General features: G+C 42.3%; 2 protein-coding genes across 2 annotated transcripts in view; one reads left to right on the forward strand and one right to left on the reverse strand.

The window, feature by feature from the left end:
- The window catches only part of LOC139452763 (5-hydroxytryptamine receptor 1F-like), a 194,866-nt gene extending 190,084 nt beyond the window's left edge, over nt 1-4,782 (reverse strand). The window contains exon 1 of the mRNA XM_071234361.1: nt 4,451-4,782. The gene's annotated coding sequence lies outside the window, so the exon portion shown is untranslated. The remainder of the gene's footprint in view (nt 1-4,450) is intronic.
- LOC139451842 (uncharacterized) overlaps nt 1-18,109 on the forward strand; it is a 36,289-nt gene extending 18,180 nt beyond the window's left edge. Inside the window, exon 3 of the mRNA XM_071233141.1 lies at nt 17,991-18,109. Within this exon, the coding sequence (XP_071089242.1) occupies nt 17,991-18,109 (119 nt within the window). The remainder of the gene's footprint in view (nt 1-17,990) is intronic.
- The last annotated feature ends 3,090 nt before the right edge of the window (nt 18,110-21,199 follow it).

Raw genomic sequence — 21,199 nt, forward strand, 5'->3', positions numbered from 1 at the left:
CATATACGTCTCTCACTAAATGACACCTAAACACCTGCCCTACCTGTACGTCTCTCACTAAATGACACCTAAACACCTGCCCTACCTGTATGTCTCTCACTCTCTGACACCTAAACACCTACCCTATCTGTACGTCTCTCACTCATTGACACCTAAACACCTACCCTACCTGTATGTCTCTCGCTCATTGACACGTAAACACCTACCCTACATGTACGTCTCTCATTCATTGACACGTAATCACCTACCCTACCTGTACGTCTCTCACTCATTGACACGTTAACGCCTACCCTACATGTATGTCTCTCACTCATTGACACCTAAACACCTACCCTACCTGTACGTCTCTCACTCATTAACACGTAATCACCTACCCTACCTGTACGTCTCTCACTCATTGACACGTAATCACCTACCCTACCTGTACGTCTCTCACTCATTGACACGTAAACACCTACCCTACCTGTACGTCTCTCACTCATTGACACCTAAACACCTACCCTACCTGTACGTCTCTCACTCTCTGACACCTAAACGCCTACCCTACCTGTACGTCTCTCACTCACTGACACGTAATCACCTACCCTATCTGTACGTCTCTCACTCATTGACACCTAAACACCTACCCTATCTGAACGTCTCTCACTCATTGACACCAAAACACCTACCCTACCTGTACGTCTCTCACTCATTGACACATAAACACCTACCCTATCTGTACGTCTCTCACTCATTGACACGTAATCACCTACCCTACCTGTACGTCTCTCACTCATTGACACCAAAACACCTACCCTACCTGTACGTCTCTCACTCATTGACACGTAATCACCTACCCTACCTGTACGTCTCTCACTCATTGACACCTAAACACCTACCCTACCTGTACGTCTCTCACTCATTGACACCAAAACACCTACCCTACCTGTACGTCTCTCACTCATTGACACCTAAACACCTACCCTATCTGTACGTCTCTCACTCATTGACACGTAAACACCTACCCTACCTGTACGTCTCTCACTCATTGACACCAAAACACCTACCCTACCTGTACGTCTCTCACTCATTGACACCTTAACACCTACCCTACCTGTACGTCTCTCACTCTCTGACACCTAAACACCTACCCTACCTGTACGTCTCTCACTCTCTGACACCTAAACACCTACCCTACCTGTTCCTCACACACTCATTGACACGTAAACACCTACCCTACCTGTACGTCTCTCATTCATTGATACCTAAGCCTCTACCCTACCTGTACGTCTCTCACTCTCTGACACCTAAACACCTACCCTACCTGTACGTCTCTCACTCACTGACACCTAAGCCTCTACCCTACCTGTACGTCTCTCACTCATTGACACCTAAACACCTGCCCTACCTGTACGTCTCTCACTCATTGACACGTAAACACCTACCCTACCTGTACGTCTCTCATTCATTGATACCTAAGCCTCTACCCTACCTGTACGTCTCTCACTCTCTGACACCTAAACACCTACCCTACCTGTACGTCTCTCACTCACTGACACCTAAGCCTCTACCCTACCTGTACGTCTCTCACTCATTGACACGTATCCACCTACCCTACCTGTACGTCTTTCACTCATTGACACCTAAGTCTCTACCCTACCTGTATGCCCTACCCTACCCGTGCGCTATCGCACTCTCGACCCATAAACACCTCCAATATATGCACCATCTGTTTGTTAGCTTTTTATGTAATAACAGTCTCCTTAATGTGAAGACAAATTCAATTACTCAATAAAAACTTTATTTTGTGTTGTAGAGACGGCACAGGCAGTGACGTACACGCCATAAAAGTGTGTATCAATGTTAACCGTGGTCGCTTTTCAGCGCTGATTCCCGATGACTTTTCAAACAACACGCAATGTGTGTGTGTGTATTGTGTAGATTGTAGAGATTCTGGTCATTTAACCTTTGGGATGTACAGAATGTTACGCCAGTCTAGGGCGATATATTACTACATTAAATCATGGCATATCTTAAGGAGGCACCAATTGACAGTCCAAACAAGTTTCAGCCAGGTCATTAAATCACTTCCCACCACTGATGTCACAAGTGTTAAGATCAAACTAGTATCAACAGATTAACGTAATTACATGGTGGCACTGTATCGGTTGCAAACAAGGCACTAATTACAATGTCCAGATCAACACAAGAGATCAAGAGTCTTGTAAGAAGCACGTCGGACTCCCACTCGAGTCATATCAAATGCTTTGTTATAATGACCTCAAACTTGTGTAGAGTCACTATTGTACAGCAGTTAGGCCACATCCTCATCTTTCAATGACAGATGTGTTTTAAACTTATCCTTCATTAGTTTTTCAACAGTGAGTGAGTTGGTTTAAAGCCGCTTTGGGCAGTATTCCCGTTATCACGGGATGCCAGCTTGAGGTGGGAGGAAAGTGTTACGGGTCTCAGACGTTTACAACTTTGCTGTCACAAAAGAACACGGGTATGTTGCTGACAAACATAATCAGGGCGAATCTAGTGAGTGAGTGAGTGAGTATTGTTTTACATCGCTTTTAGCAATATTCCAGCAATATCACGGCGGCAGACACCAGAAATGGGCTGCACACATTGTACCCATGTCGGGAATCGAACCCGGGTCTTCGGTGTGACGAGTGAACGCTTTAACCACTAGGCTCCCCGACCGCCCCCAGGGCGAATCTAGGATTCGAACCCATGAGCACAGGTTTCTGGAACGCCAAAGGGATGCAACTCTGTACATAACTGTGGCGCCTTAGACGTCTTGGCTGCCAGTGTCACCTATTACAATTAGGTATTAATCAGACATTTCGTGATTGTATACACACACACATTTTTTTAATGTTACTTGCGGCCCCTGCTCTGCTTATTTTCCATTCTGAAGTTGGTTTTTAAGCAGCCCATTCCGCCGACCAGCAGCGGGGTTAGTGATTCTTAGAGGAGTGTCATTGTTTTTCAGTACAATGCTACTTCATTGTGGAGTGGTTCGGGGGAAATCGCAATAAAACAATTATCAACATTCGACCCACCTACCAAAAGGATGAGACACAAGTTTGTTTTTATGTGACAGTATTGTCAGTGCGCCCCAACTTTAAGTCTATCCCAACACCATCAGTCACAGTGGTACGAAGTCCGTTGAGAGGTTCAGGACAAGACTGGTACCAGAAATACCCGTGTCTGTGTAAATTAGGAAACATCCCATCATTAAATTAGAAGTCAACATTGTTAACCGCTCACATCAGCTACACTGTTGATTTCCGATCACAAGGAGTGATGGTAAGTATTTCTGTTTCTTAGACTTCCCTCTGTGTTTGAAGACCTGTCACTTTTCCCTTAGACCATTATGAAGCTCACGAAGCCCGTCAAGACTATCAACGTTCTGCGTCTCACGTCACGCTTCGTGTTAACCAGCCCAAACTTTCCCTGGCCATTTCTTTATCAGTTTCTGTTATGCCAGCAGCACAAACAATTCTCCAGTTGCAACTGCGTATACATGTAGTCTGTTAATGCATTATTGCGCTATTGTTCTCCGATCACCAAGCCATATCGCTGACTATCATCTTTGGGACAAGCATACTCAATATGCATGTTAGAAGAGTCCATGTTCGTATATATTTAACAATGACTGGAGAAATTCAACATTATCAATAGACCATGTTTAATATCGTAGATGTAAAACAATGTAGGTATATTGAAAACAATGCATATTATGCACGTTCATATATATATATATATATATATATATATATATATATATATATATACACACACATACATATGCATGTACATAATACTATAGAGCTGTATATATTAAACGATATATATATATATATATAGAGAGAGAGAGAGAGAGAGAGAGAGAGAGACAGAGAGAGACAGACAGAGAGACAGACAGAGAGATGAGATATAGCTATAGATATATACATATGCATGTATAAATCTATACAGCTATATATATTAAACGATATATATATAGAGACAGCGAGAGATGAGATATAGCTATAAATATGTACATAAAGCTATATATATTAAACAATTCTAAACATATACGCTTGCGTCCATATTCGTCATCAATCATCAATCAAACCCATTCTCTAAGATTCAAACTGTTTGTTGGATTTGACTCATGGTTAGTTGAATAATAAAATACAACTTATTTTGACTAGCTGTCAACTCTTGGAAAATAATCTAATTTCAAAAATAGAGACCATGTTTATTTGTACTTTAGAGTCATTGATGTAAAATATTTCAAGCAGGACCATTTAATCAATCCTTTTCAGATTAGTTTCTCATTGCTAATTATGCCATGCTATCAAGCATGTGAAGTCACATAGACCAAACTGTCACCGACACTTCCATCAGAAATCGTGTCAACAATATGTATGAGTAGATCTCATTGTAAATATGTATGAGTAGATCTCATTGTACTTACTTTGGTTCGACCCTCATCATGGCACCAATAATCCTGGCAAACTCCTTAAACATCCATCGGAATGTATGTTGAGATTGTCTAACGGTATTTATGGATCTTCTCCCCCAACTGCTGCCTCGAACACAAACCTTGATTACAGTCAAGATCGGTTCCCCCTCACACAGATTATCATGTTTTAAATCCCGTTGTCAGGAACTACCTCGTGGTGCGAGATCCTCACGTGCAGAAAGCGCGAGCGTTGTGCGGGTGTCATTAGAGAAGTAATGACGACTCGCAGTGACGGCTTCTGACGGCCGAGCGCGGTTTATCACAGGAGCAGATCGATGGATGGATTCAGCGCAGCGGACGGGGCCCTCTCAATCAGCCAAGAAACAAATACCAGTAGCACAATGCACCAATTCCACACTGGAGCATGGTCGATGTAGACCCTGTACCCAGAATAGCTCTCTGTTCACGGTTAGCGTAAATTACTGTGTGACTGTTCACAGCTCATTCTACCTTGCAGGCGATATTCCCATCACAATCAAAACGCTCGGCGTAACTGATTTGATTTTGATTGGCCCTTTCCTTCCCTATTAATCACCTCACTAGTAATTCCATACAACTGGGGGAGGCTTCAATCGATTCAGAAATTGAAGAAATTCCGAAATTATATTCGAGTAGCTTCCCCTGATGTTGTTTAATAAGTTCCGATAGTCTAACAGTTTGCCCGGCTTCCAGCCTTCCACCGAGACCACTCACCGTTCAGTATTGACACAGGCTTATGTGTGTGTCTTATGAAAGGCTGTTTCATGTCGAACACGGCAATATTAGTATTATTTGTTAACAATAGCAAATCGACAAGCAAGCTTTATGACGGCAGAGCATCGATCGGAGGAAGAGAGCTTAAACAGGTCCAGTGGGTACATCAAGACCGGTGTCTGCTTCTCGATCGGAGGGTGTTTCAGCTCATCGCGAGAGGTACGATCCGAATTATAGAAATAATAAGTAAATTGAAATAAATTGCGATACGGTTCTGACCTAAAAGCTTCATTCCACACAGATTTCTCTTGGGCTAGCCACCACAAAGATGTCGTCCTCATCAGTCCTCATCTGGTACAGGCTAGAAGTCATGAGTTAAGAGCACTAAGTTCGATCTCCGCACTGTGTCTCACCTTGAAGTGTACAGCACTGTTATCATACAACAACAAGGAGTTGTTATCGGTATAAACAGTCCGTTTCGAACGTTGTAAAGGCAGTGATAAAATCCAACGATGGATATTTTATGTCTTTAGTGACCTCACAATTGAAACATGTGGCTTTGAATGATGGCTTCACAGTTGTTTATACTGACAATAAGATATACTAATCTATACGTGACCTTTGTTTACATTTATAGGACGGAAGATGGTAGTAGCCTCATTGTAAATAAGTGTTGCTATAGCTAGAGGCCTAAGACGCACAAGTGGCCAAGTCTTTTGAGGCGCTGCAATTCGGTGTGCAGAGTTGCGCCCCTTGGGCACGACAGAAACCTTTGGTCGTGGGTTCGAATCCCGGTTCGCCCCGGTTATGATTCTAGGTTTGTCAGCACCATACCCGTTCCTGGGATTTACACAAGGGGTAAATCTCTCAGACCTGCACCACTTAGGGCCTTCCTCCCACATTAAGCTGACACGCCGCGATAGAACTGGAATACTGAAAAAGCGGCGTTAAACCTAACTCAATCACTCGTTCGCAAGAATGAAGGCGCAAGTTGTGTGAAGGATGTACTGGTCGTGTGTTTCAATACCAGATTAGGACCTTTGATCCAGCAGTAGGTCCCCAGCACAACATAAATCCGATCATAACTTCATTCCTGTGCAATGTATGTCAGAGCCAGAATGAGTGTCAACATTTCATCATAACATAGAGTGGCTAAGCAAGCAATTGGGGAGACTGAGAACAATGTCACAAGATGGGGAGTGAGGAGAACAATATCACATAACACAGGGTGACTACACCGGGTGTTGGGGGAGTCTGGGGAGAACAATGTCACATAAAAGAGGGTGGCTTCACCGGGTATTGGGGAGACTGAAGAGAACAATGTCACATAACACAGGGTGACTACACCGGGTATTGGGGAGACTGAGGAGAACAATGTCACATAACACAGGGTGGCTTCACCGGGTATTGGGGAGACTGAAGAGAACAATGTCACATAACACAGGATGGCTTCACCGGGTATTGGGGAGACTGAGGACTACAATGTCACATAACACAGGGTGGCTTCACCTGGTATTTGGGAGACTGAAGAGAACAATGTCACATAACACAGGGTGGCTTCACCGGGTATTGGGGAGACTGAGGATTACAATGTCACATAACACAGGATGGCTTCACCGGGTATTGAGGAGTCTGAGGAGAACAATGTCACATAACACAGGACGGCTACACCGGGCATTGGGGAGTCTGGAGAGAACAATCTCACATAACACAGGGTGGCTACATCGGGTATTGGGGAGTCTGGAGAGAACAATGTCACATAACACAGGGTGGCTACACCGGGAATATTGGGGAGAATAATTTCTAATATAACGTTGTTGGCCTCTCCTGACAATTGAGAGATATGCAATTGTTCACCAGCACAGGCTGAATACACCGGTGTCAGAGGGAGACTGTTCAAAGACATTAGGGGATCAAGATAGGAATTCATGTTTGCACCATTGACACTCACACCACATCTCGTTTTCCTTTTTCGCTACTTCATATAAAGGTGAGGTGAAATGGGGTTTAACGTCGTGTCCAAGATTATTGCACTTCTATAGCGACGTGCATGTACGTGTGTGTGTGTGTGTGTGTGTGTGTGTGTGTGTGTGTGTGTGTGTGTGTGTGTTGCATATATATTGTTTTACGCAAGAAATATATATATATATATATATATATATATATATATATATATATATACCATGTGGTATGTGATATATATATATATAGATATATCAGAATAGGAACATTATATATCAATAATTTTATTAAATATAAATACAAACCATAAATGAACACAAGCGTGCACTCGACAAATGTAAATTGATAATGCCGATCCGACGTTAAATTTTAAATTTTAACTCACACTCTAAATTGACGCCAGTGTACATGAACTAGCTGATGAAAACTGAAGTATTGATTGGATACATTATGTCATGCGTAAATGAAAGACTCGCTTTTGGGAAATATTACATAGAAGACATTTGACATAACGCGCTGAGGTTTGTTGTTTTCTTAAATGATATTTTGCTTGCATACACTAATTCCTCAGTGACATACTATAACAAATGGCAAGTTATACACGCCAGTGTTCATGGCTTTGCTCTCCCATAAGAACAACCTGTAGATGAACTAAGGCCTGAAATATGGTGTTGAAACATATGTCAGAGTCTGGTTGATCGATAATGTGCAAGAACCGTAAAAAGCTATGGAACGAAAAAAATGCCATGGAAATATTTACTTCCGTGTGCATGGGGAAATCTCAGATTTCATTCGTCAAGTGAATAGGGTGAATCCCTATGTAAGCGCCTTACAGGGCTTGAGGCGAGGCCTTATTGGAGCAGAGCTGTTTGAAACGATCGCAAGACCTAAAAGCGTTGTTTTATCCAGTTCTGATATTCATGAATCAAATGTTGCACAAAAAGATTAAAAACTAACAATTAATAGCATATTTTACGGAAGCGTAGTAGGGCCACGGTGAAATTGTTTTTGTCTAAGTATCTCCTACGTAGGACTTAGTATCTCCTACGTAGGACTTAGTATCTCCTACGTAGGACTTATCATCTCCTACGTAGGACTTAGTATCTCCTACGTAAGACTTACTATCTCCTACGTAGGACTACGTAGGAGACAGTGATTCTTGGCCATACTAAGCCCTACGTAGGAGATAGTAAGTCCTACGTAGGAGATAGTAAGTCCTACGTAGGAGATACTAAGTCTTACGTAGAAGATAATAAGTCCTACGTAGGAGATACTTAGACAAAAGAAAATTCAACGTGGCCCTACTATGCACTTTTCTGAATTTTGCTTTATATATGCTTTCTTACGTTTTGGTCTAGAAAAAGAGCTCGTTTATATATTGCTTTAACGATTACTTCAGAAAACAGTATATAAACCTTTAACATTAGCCGCCAGAAATCAGCATGTTCTTGTCATGGTATTGTGACTTGCGCTATTCCCCCTGTGAGATACGGGACTTCTATTAGCCATCTGTCTGACAGTATGAAACAGTCCTGGCTTTGAATTACAGACTTGGAGAACCCTCCTTCAACATAGCTGTGTAGGTAAACTATCAGGAGGCCTGATTGGGAGGTCCTCACGAAACAGCTGTTATTAGTATCGGAAAATAATATTGGAATTGATTTTTATGTATATTTCGGTATTGATATGAACGCTTTTTTTTTTTCATTTGCTGCGAATTATTTCATTTTTTCTTTTTACCTTTGCAAATCGAATGTATGTCATCTACCGCTGAACTCGTTACTATACTATCATGGTCGTTGTTGTTGCTGTAATGATATTAATAATTATAATAAGAAGAGTTCAGTGCCCAACGATCGCAATAAAGTTAAATCCACAAATATTTATGCTGTACCCGTCCTTTCGGATTCTTTTGGTCAAACTCAAACTCACTCTTCCCTAAATCGCTTATATTTACCAATTATAATGGGAGGACATAGTTTGATCAACTTGGAGTCTCTTCATGATAGAATTATATTGTGTACTGTTGTACACATTTATTTGTTTGATAATCCTCTTGTGAAGCATGTTAAAATGTCTTGTGATGAAAACAAGGCATTCCACAGATTTCTTAAACGAGCCAAGGATGTGGGACATAATATCAGTGGCAATGCTGATTTTGTTCTGTACCACTGGACGGTAGGGAACTGAGTGCCAACCAAGCGGAACAGACAGTGTTTCAAGGAGAGGCTGTCTGAAAAACGACTGCATCGAGTTTATGTGCAGTGTGTTGTGAAGATCAGCAATCCTGCAGAGTCCTTCTCTTGGATGAAGTCGGCTGGCCTAAAATGTGAACAGAAGGCTTTCTGTTTGCTGCTCAGGACCAGTTACTTCCCACTCGAAACCGTCAATGTGTGATTTTGCTTAAAACTGTAAATATGAAATTTACATGATGCAATGAATTGAATGAGACTGTCCAACAGATTGTCAGTGGATGCCCAGCTTTGACACAAAGAGTATCTTAAACGATATGATGGGGTGGCTCGATCATTTTATTACGGTCTTCGCCATGCTTGAGGTTTTGACACCTAGGTCCATCCATGGTACGACCCGGAATATGTAGAGGGCGTCATGGAAAAAGATAAATACAAAATTCTTTGGAATAGGCCCGTATACAGCCTATGACCTATCCAGGCCAACAAACCTGATCTTGTCCTTTTCAATAAATCCAATGAAATCATTGTTTTCATTGAATTTTCTGTCCCTTTTCACACTAATATGATTGACAAGTTTCAGGAAAAACATGACCAATATGCGGTCCTCGCTTTCGAAATGTCACGCTTGAATCCCAGGTATCAAGTCCTCCGACTCCCCATTGTTCTCGGTGCCTTAGGTTAGGTACCTTCCAATTTGTTGACTTACAATGGAAGGGTACTTGGGTTTGTTGCCAGGAATACAGCCCTTCTGATACTCTGGTAATGCGGAAGGCTGCAGTGTTGGGGAGTCTTCACATTCTCCCAAAGTTATGGATGGGTTTGACTAGGCAACGCGTCCTGCAAGAAGTCACATTCGCTGTCTGGGCTGCGTAAGCCTAACCAGCCTGACCAAACCCCCTCAGGATCACCCAAGCCCTTTTTTATAATAATAATAATAATACGAACAACAACATCATCATCGTCGTTGTTGTTATGTATCTGTTATGTACAAAATGTTATCTGATACTCTATCCCTCCTTTCAGGGTAAGTATCCATGCATATATACATCACGTGACCACCGTTTCACTGTTTTCAAGGTGTACCAATTTGAAAAAGAAGACTATGCACAGATTGAAATATCGAACTGGCATCCCGCTCGCCAGCTGTGACCTAAATTATTGCCCCACAAGCAACGAATTAGATCCTGTAGCATCTTTCAATTGCATCATCATCATATAGCTGATCGGACAGTTGAGCCTGATCAAGAACATGATGCTTCCATACCACGTCAACTTCCCCTTTGATGTGCTTGGGAATCGTGATGAATGATGAAAAATTCATGGCCATCTTGATTTTGTTAAAATTTCATTTAGCCTCTATTAAATTTGACTGATGAAGCGAATCGCCACAAGCGTTAATAAGAAGCGTGGTATGACCTTTATGTTACGGGACCATGATACTATGCCTCCATAGGCAGGACGTCACGACATCCTTCATCAAAGGAACACTGGCAATCGACAGGAGGGTCCTGGCGTTGTCTTACCTCATGCATTAAGAGGGCGCTTTGTGTGCTGTGTTACTGATGAATGTAATGCAATTCGATTTTCGGTTAGCTGCTCATTGACTGCCAAAGGAAATAGTTTTTCATTATTATTCAAAATATTTGGAAGAGATATATGTGCATCGCCGTGCGTAATTACCCGTGATTGGTCACTTCTACCTCTATGACCAATCGCCCGACTCCGAGCCAGACCACCGGCCAAACGTTTCTGAGACTCTTCAATCGGAGGAGGTAGAAAGACGGCGAGATCTCGCGCTTCAAGCGTGACAAAACCAAGTCTGAGGCAATCACGTGAGGAAAGTTAATCAAATCCTCACACATCGCATTGTTATTATATGGTGGTTTTATTGGCCTTTTGTTTAAGTAAGAGACGGAACGGCGGTGTTGAATTCATGAACGGTTGACTTCGGTCGATTACGGGTAAACAGCGCTATCGATATTCCCTTCATTCTTGCCCTTCTGTGGGCATTACAAAGAGCTTTGTGACTGGTGTAAGCGGCTTCCAAAGTGGAACCACTTCACCTTGCAACAGCCTCAGTATCAATCTCGTCCTGACCCCAATAGCCCAGTCTGAGTCGGGCTCTATTGATAAAGAACAAAATGTGATTAATCAAATACATATAAAGTGCATCAAATGTTTCCCAATTAAACAACATCAATCAAATTGAGTGAGTGAGTGAGTTGGGTTTAACGCCGCTTTTAACAGTATTCCAGTTATATCACGGCGTGTCAGCTTAACGTGGGAGGAAAGCCCGAAGTGATGCAGGTCTAAGACGTTTACCACTTCGGTGAAACCCACGAGCACGGGTATGGTGCTGACAAACCTAGAAACATAATCGGGGCGAACCGGGATTCGAACCCACAATCATAGGTTTCTGGCGTGCCTAAGGGACGCAACTCTGCGCAGCGAATCGCGGCGCCTTAGACGACTGGGCCACCCGTGCCCCCCCACATCAATCAAAGGGGAGGTAACTCAACACTATTGACCTATAAGTAGCATCAACTATAGACCAAATAGATTGGATAATGCCAGGAGTTGCAGATACGCGGTTTGCAGCTGTGGATCCTTGTAACAAACCAAGATGGTACGATGGAAAAGCACGGATGATTGCAGGTTTTCGCGTCTGGGCTGAGAAAAAAAAACAAACTTGGAATGAATGGTGTTTCTCAGAAAGACATGGACGTGTTTTTTCTCTATCCATACATACATCTAAACAAGTTACACAGGTAATGAAGTATAATGCCGGTACTTCTTTCTTCAGGCTACAGCAATACATTTAATCAGCAGCAAATAATAAATTGAGTGAGTGAGTGATTAGTGTTAACGTTACTTTCAAACGAACAATATGTTATTTATGTCACGACGTGATAGGGTAATGTTAAGGGATAGCTTGAAGTGAGCATGTCTTAGACGTTGACAACTTTGATCAAACAACAGGTACAGTCATAGTGATGACGAATAAATCAAGGCTTCGGACCCACGATGATATTATCCTGGTATACATAAGGGCGACATTAACAGCACATTAAGATGCCTTGAAAGCCTTTTCATTCTTGCCCAAAATGATCAGTTTGATCACACTTGAAAGCTCCCAAATTAATATTATAAGAAAGTACAATCAGCCGTAATTTAAGTACAATATCAACTCAGCGAGTTCATTTAAGCGAACGGACACGCTAAGATTAGGTCTCCTTAAAAATATATTAACTTGTTAGGTGCAAATTGCAGAACACTCAATTCATTTCATAGAGTATGCAATTTTCAATTTGTGTTGTGAACATGCACGGAGGCACATTTTTCAAATTATACATACAATGCATGGATTACGCCACACTCCCTGAACTCGGGGTCAGAAAGGACAAGCTATGCCTGAACAAACGTATTTCCGTGCATGTCTCTTCCCTTTGTTTTATAAGCAGCTTAATCTATCCTCGTAGACGGAGTTAACAGCGTAGTACTTCCTGGCAGTCAGCTGAAAGTATTACAGTGTACACAGTGCGTCACGGGTACACAACCATGTAGCGGGGGCTAGGTCACACAGTCATGTCACAGGGGATATTTGTTACAGTCATTTCACAGGGGGCAAGGTCACACAGTCATGTCACAGGGGCTATTTGTTACAGTCATTTCACAGGGGGCTATGTCACACAGTCATGTCACAGGGGCTATTTGTTACAGTCATTTCACAGGGGGCTAGGTCACACAGTCATGTCACAGGGGCTATTTGTTACAGTCATTTTACAGGGGGCTAGGTCACACAGTCATGTCACAGGGGCTATTTGTTACAGTCATTTCACAGGGGGCTAGGTCACACAGTAATGTCACCGGAGCTAGTTTACACACTCATGTCAAATTGGATTAGGTTACACAGTCATGTCGCAGGGAGCAAGGTCACACAGTCATATCACAGAGGGCTTAGTCACACTGTAATGTCACAGGGGCTATTTGTTACAGTCATTTCACAGGGGCTATGTCACGTAGGCATGCCACAGGGGATATTTGTTACAGTCATTTCATAGGGGGCTAGGTCACACTGTCATGTCACAGAGGCTATTTGTTACAGTCATTTCACAGGGGGCTAGGTCACACAGTCATGTCACAGGGGATATTTGTTACAGTCATTTCACAGGGGGCAAGGTCACACAGTCATGTCACAGGGGCTATTTGTTACAGTCATTTCAAAGGGAGCTATGTCACACTGTCATGTCACAGGAGCTAGTTTACACACTCATGTCACACTGGATTAGGTTACACAGTCATGTCACAGGGGGCAAGGTCATACAGTCATATCACAGAGGGCTTAGTCACACAGTAATGTCAAATTGGCTAGGTCACACCGAAATATCATGGGGGCTAGGTCACATAGTCATACCACAGGGAGCTAGGTCACATAGTCATGTCGCATGGGCTAGGTCACAAAGTCATATCTCAGGAATTAAGTTACACAGTGACACGAAAGGGGCTAGATCACAGTCAAGTCACAGGGGCTAGATCACACAGTCATGTCACATTGGATAAGGTTACACAGTCATGTCACAGGGGGGCTAGGTCACACCGAAATATCACGGGGGCTAGGTCACATAGTCATACCACAGGGCGCTAGGTCACACAGCCATGTCACACGGGCTAGGTCATAAAGTCATATCACAGGAATTAGATTACACAGTGACACCAAAGGGGCTTGATCACAGTCATATCACAGAGGCTAGGTGACACAGTCATGTCACAGGGTGCTAGGTCACACCGTCATATCACAGGGTGCTAGGTCACGCAGTCATATCATAGGGGCTAGGTCACGCAGTCATGTCACAGGGTGCCAGGTGACACAGTCATGTCACAGGGACTAGGTCACACAGTCATGTCACAGGGTGCTAGGTGACACAGTCATGTCACAGGGGCTAGGTCACACAGTCATGTCACAGGGGCTAGGTCACACAGTCATGTCACAGGGGCTAGGTCACGCAGTCATGTCACAGGGGCTAGGTCACACAGTCATGTCACAGGGTGCTAGGTCACATAGTCATGTCACAGGGTGCTAGGTCATACAGTCTTATCACAGGGACTAGCTGACACAGTCATGTCACAGGGGCTAGGTGACACAGTCATGTCACAGAGGCTAGGTGACACAGTCATATCACAGAGACTAGGTCACACTGTCATATCAAAGGGGCTAGGTCACGCAGTCCTGTCATAGGGGCTAGGTCACGCAGTCATGTCACAGGGACTAGGTCACACTGTCATATCACAGGGGCTAGGTCACACAGTCATATCACAGGGGCTAGGTCACACAGTCCTGTCACTAATGCTGAACATTGTACATATAACACACGGCCATTATTAACATAAAGAATCATACATCATAACCATATCAGACGGGGAAATACTGATGGTGAACATTGAACAGTCCGTATTGATTCCAACAGTTGAGCATCTGTGGGCAGAAAACATCGCCTTGTACAACAGCCGGTTAGTGTTCGCAGATGTCGCGAATGTCGTCAATGGGGATGGTATATATAATTATTGAGATAAATAAATCCAGTTGACAACATCTTTGTTGAGCAGTTAAGAGAGGGGACAAAAGAGAGTAAGAGAGAGAGTAAGAGAGAGAAACACACACATACACACACACACACACACACACACACACACACACACACACACACACACACACACACACACACATATATATATATATACTAGTATATATATATATATATACATGTATATGCATATATCTGAGAGATATCTGTGTGTGTGTGTTAAAATATACAAGCGTTCAAGCTGAACCGGGCTGACGGTAGTGGCGATATAAATCGTATTTATGGATTCTTAATGGGGCCTAATGTTCAAAGCGAATCTGTGGATCAATACTTTCTACCATGCCCTGATCAAAAGTTATAACTTGAGATCGACACTATGCATAATAAATACTGGCCTTTTTTTTTCTAAACGAGAGCTAATTGTGTATATTTCGACCACGCAATGCAGCCATGCATTGTACGCTGTTACACGTCACTGAACACATGAAGCCAGGGTCTATATAGTACAGATAGCCTGGGGTACAGTTTACACTGAACATTGCTTCGTAAACATCAGAAGTTTATATAGAAAAATTAGAGGCAACAAATTGTCAGGGAAGTGCCGCATCACCTGTGAGGCGTACATTGAGCAGTGTCAGAATCGTCACTAGAATTCACACACAAACTTAAACTGATCTATATCATCTTTATCTGGTACCAATTGCCATTCCATCTATGCTTTGTAAACTGCAGGGCAAAACAAAGTATACACCCATGTTTGATGGTGGCTAAAAGAAATGGTTCTTCGATTGTGATGTATTTTATGCGATATCACAGTTGTGTTTGGGATCTGAGTTTTCCACTGTTTCGGCGACTGTTTTTAGCCTAGTAACGTTTAAATTGGTCAAATCAGATTTTTCAAGTGTATATTTTCGTTTCTTCTTTAATTCGTGTCTTGGCGCAATTAATGAATGCACGCTTCTACATGAGGAGGCATAACGTGGTCATATGAATAAGCTGGCTTCCGTTTGATGCATATACATATTGAACATTATATTGTCAAGATATGTGTAACATTTGTCATTGTGAAAAGTTCACGATTAATCATGTGCATCATGAGTCCTCTCATCATCGTTGTTGTTATTATTTTATACAGATTAGAATAGAACAAATGCGGCAAAGAGGGTTTGGGTGATCCTGGCACAGTCAGGCTTGTTAGGCTCACCATCAGCGCTTTTCTTTTGTGAGATAGTGAAAACTCCCCAACACTGCAGCCTTTTGCATTTCCCAGATTGTCAGAAGGCTGTATTCCTGGTAGCAAACCCGGGTACTCTCCCAATGTCAGTCAGTGGATTGGGAGGTACCAAACCTAGGAAACCAATTACAAATAGGGAGTCGGACAACTTGGTATTGGGATGCAAGCGTGACATTTCGAAAGCGAGTTCTGCATATTTGCCATGTTTTTCCTGAATCTTAAGCCTGTCAATCACATTAGTGTCAAAAGGGACAGAAAATTCAATGATATAAATGATTTCATTGGGTTAATCAAATAGGACAAGATCAGGTTTGTTGGCCTGGATACGTCTGAATTTTGTATTTCTCATTTTCCATGGCGCCCTAGCACAAGCATGGCGAAGACGGTAATAAAATGATCGAGCCACGCCATCATGTCGCTTAAGATTCTGTGTTCGTGCAAAGCTGGGCATCCACTGACAAAGTGTTGGACCGCTCATTAATTATAAAAATTCGTTGCATAATCCACATTTCATATTTACATTTTGATGCAAAATCACACGTTGACGGTTTCGAGTGGGAAGTGACTGGTCCTGAGCAGCAAACAGAAAGCCTTCTGTTTCACGTTTCACTCCAGCCAACTTCATCCAAGGGAAGTACAGGGTTGCTGATCTTCTCAACAAACCGCATATAAGTCTTGGACGATTTGATATGGCACTTGGCATGGTTGACACTCATTTCCGTACCGTCCAGAAGTACAGAACCATCACCAATATCAACATTGACAATGAGATTATGTCCCACCTCCTTGGCTCGTTTACGAACACTGTGGAATGCTTTCTTTTCAGCATGAGTCTTGACATGCTTCACAGGGGGACTATCAGGCTAATAAATGTGTGCAAAAGTGCACAATACAATTCTATCACAAAGAGACTCCGCGTTTACGTGTTTATCAAACCACGTCCTCCCATTATAATTGGTAAATATAAGTGACTAAGGAAAGAACGAGATTAACATTATGTGAACTTCGTTGTGATGCATGTTGCATGCATGCATTGACTTATTGGGTGAGTATGGTTACACATCCTTTTCAGCAACAACATATCATACTGACAAAACACGTTAAATGTAGTCTTCAAATAGTGCAAGCATACTGACATGGAACCAGGGTCCTCAGCTTAATCGAACGAACACTTGAACCACTTGGCAACCTCGGCCTCTCAGATATGACAATGGAAAATAGAACCATCATGCCAGAAAGTCTATCCTGTACTAACAACCCCACAGCATCGGTGTAGCTGAGGTCGTGGGTCGGTGGGGTTTTGGCTCGTCACGCCGAAAGCTCTCCCTCATGATACGACTGGAATAGCGCTAAAAGCAGAGAAAAACTGTTTTAACTCACACGTGGCATACGCAAAAAGTCTCTTTCCGACATTTGCACACCCAGAGATCCAACCAAATGCTGCTGGGTCTTCAAGGCTGTTCGCTATACACACAGGTGTGAAGGCATGTTTTATCACGGACTTAAATATCGCTGGAATATTGCTAATAGATGGAACATTATCGTTTGTAAAACGGTGATCACTCACATACTCAATGATCCTGATTCTCTGGTGATGAATCTATTTATATACCTTTTCGATATGAGGAGGACCAACCCCTTAAAACACCGAACGGAATATCATTAGAAGGATCACGACAGTTTTCTGTACGATTCCCTATTAATTCTGACACCTGCCGAGCTACATGAACCCCGATCTGAGAGAGGGCAATGAAACAACAGGAGTCTGTGTCTGATCTGAAACCCCCTGGGAAGAGAAGACTTGCTGCCCCTCTTTGATATCCCAGAGCTCATCCCCAAACTGCCAGAGGTTCTAGATTTTGGTCACGCTCATGGTGCCACTGCAGGGAAAATGTTCATCAAGGAACAAGCACCTGTTGCAGCAAGGTCAAGGTCGGTCAACTAATCAAGGTCGGTCAACTGATATGTAGACGCGAAGGTCACCTGTTGCACCGATTAACTTCTACGGATAAGTTATTGCTATTAGCAGAATGATCAAAGGGAATTTACGACTACTTGTTTATCCTGAAATATATATGTACAGCTTCAAAAAAACGTTTGTCAATGTACGCGTAAAATGCTTTAACGAGAAGCATTATCCTTTATTCAAGGGCCATGGCAATACTTCCGGCTACTCCAGACCTGACTGCGACGCATGAGGTCTAATGAACCTGTATCGAGCTTGTTGCAAACACGTTCTAGTTCGTTGCAACTGAATACTATTTCCTTTTTCGTCGTCCATGAAACTGTCTAGTAACTATACTGATGTACTTGTCAAGGTAGCATGACATTCTAGCTACTTATTCCCAATTCAGGGAAATTGATCGCAGAATTAAAACTGCGTTATCTTTTTTAAATTTATAACTCCCTTTTGCACGATTAGAAGAGGTTTTGAGGTTTCAAATCAACGTTTGAAACTTTTGAAGCTAAAACATAATAGGTTTGTCTCCTGTTTAACTGTTAACAGATTATATATTAGCATAGCTTCTGTGAACCATTATTACCGTCTTTGATCATGAATATACCTTCATGAGACCTGACACGTGTTCTTCCTTGATAATTATTTCTATATTATTCTCATTAGTAACAGATCCTACACACTACTTCCCAGCCCGGTGTTCATTTCTAACTCGTGTCTGACCGTTTTAATCTGAGCTGTGTATAAAACTAAAACAATGCCTCTCTGGAATCAGCATATTAATCATTTGCTGCTCGATTGGTGAACATCATTTAGAATGAAAATCCGATCCTACCCACCTTTGATATCTTATCGGAGAAGCAGCTTATCTCTTGAATTCTGGTTATACGCTTTCATCCGGTCATCAATATGCCAAGGTACCTTTGAACATCCGGGTTAGCGTAGTTCTTCAGCAACCCATGCTTGTTGTAAGAGGTGCCTGATGGGATCGGTGGTCAGACTCGCTGACGTAGTTGATGCATGTCATCGAATTCCAATTGCGTAGGTCGACGCTAATGATGTCAATCACTGGATTGTCTGTACCAGACTTGATTATAATAGTGCAAACCAATTCAATACTTTTATTTAAAATTCCGTTTATCTAAAATACCTAATTGTTCCATATGCTTCCAAGTGCACCGAAATTCTATCCTCATTGTCTGTTTAATATTCTGCAAACATTCGGCGTATCCTCTCTAATCATAAGAACCATTTCGGGCAGAATCCTTAATCCATTGTGCTATCTATTAATGTCTATTAACACCTCCTTACGTCGCCGGATCTGACGTATGTACATGTACGTGGATCACTGACCATGCCCCATGTTATTTAATACCTCTATCTATAAAACCTTAATGACACGGTCAATCAGAGAGATGGGCCCAGATCATCCACAGAAGAGGTCGGATTGTACGGCTATTCGTGGCGTCGGCAAAGGTCACCGCCTCACAAACGACTATGTCGACGATGAAGGGTTACCGTCCGATTTCCTGCTGTGTGTAAGTGTAAGATTCCAACCTTCACCTCTAACCAACAGCCCCGACCGCGACCCTAGAATTCCGCAGGTGTACAAACATTTTCGACTTGACAATTTTCTTTGGCGCCTTTAAATAACAGCAGTCGGTATTGCTTTTGTTCTATCCCATTTTATTGAGTTGAACAAAAGTGTATTTTTCTGCTATCCATTGTCTGTACTTACTTAACCATGCGCGGGAATGGCTCATCATTTGACGTACATGTAAGCACAGTTTGTTGATCAATCTAGCTCTTTCTCTTTTCACATATAAACCCTATGATTGATGAGGAATGTCTCTGTGCGGACACCTTACAGAGGGAACGACGTATGCTGGCTTTTTCGTGATGGAAAAGAGGTATTTTGTAAGTCAATAGTCGCATATCAGTCCCTGCTGTGAATAGAAACGACAAAACCCTTCCAATTTGAAATATCTGCTGAAACAGTCGATTGTACGTTTCCGACTACATAATGAGCATGCGTTTATAAATCACTATCAATAATGATACCAGGTGTTCGCAAAACGAACTTAGAATGTCTCACCTGTGGCACCCGTCACAAACACATGCAAAGACAACTCAAATGTTCACCTGAAAAAGAGAACACGAGAACAACGTCTTGAATGTTGAAACCCTGATCAAACGCAACCTTTGTACAAGAGTCGTATGCCCCTGTTTGAAATCTTCGTAGAAGGAACACGCTCGAATGTAACTCAGGAGTACCAAACACCAAAGGCTGGAACTGCTAGAATACTGCTCGACATAAAGGGAAAGTTGACTTTTGGAAAGTAGAAGTCATCACTACAGTCTTTTTGTAACTCTAAATCTTTATGCACAGGTCTAAATATGAAACAGTTGAGGTGTTTTCACAGGTCTCCTTTTTTCTAGTTCAAGTTGGTAAATCAAGATGGTTGATGGTTCTGTCGTACCGTAGTCTCATTCATTTCTAGGAGAGAGATTGCAGATAGTGCTCTCCTACCGGGTACCGGCTGAATGGTAGAAGCGAGACCACAGACGGATCATTCCTACCGTGTACCCGTTGATTGCTGAACAAGATTCATTCCCACAAGGCTCCGCTGTTTTTAGATAAATGTTTCATTTTAACAAGATAACCGCTGCTTCTTGTGAAATACTTACATGGTATCTGATTGACTTTTCCAGAAGAGGTTACCTACCGGTTGCTATGACGTTGCGGCAAGGTATTATCGGATTTCATCGAAAAAAAATAGATTGTCCCAGACAATGTTTGGCAAAAATTAAGTATACTTCAGACTGTTGAAGAAAAATAAATTGTCTGCCACATATCGTGAAAGAAATAACTGAATTACTTTGTCACTGGTGCCAGTTGAGAAGACTAATACATTGTAAGTAAATTCAATTTTAAAAAACAATTGCAGTTTTTATATAAACCAGATGGAAAGTTTAACATACAGAACTATTTTTCCATTGCTCTATCAAACAAGATTAAATGGTCCCCAGTGGATATTTCCACTAAGCCATAGACGAAGATCATACACTCGCTCACAG

The sequence above is a fragment of the Haliotis cracherodii genome, unplaced genomic scaffold, assembly GCF_022045235.1.
Source record: "Haliotis cracherodii isolate W230 unplaced genomic scaffold, xgHalCrac1.p SCAF_9, whole genome shotgun sequence".
NCBI lineage: Eukaryota > Metazoa > Mollusca > Gastropoda > Lepetellida > Haliotidae > Haliotis > Haliotis cracherodii.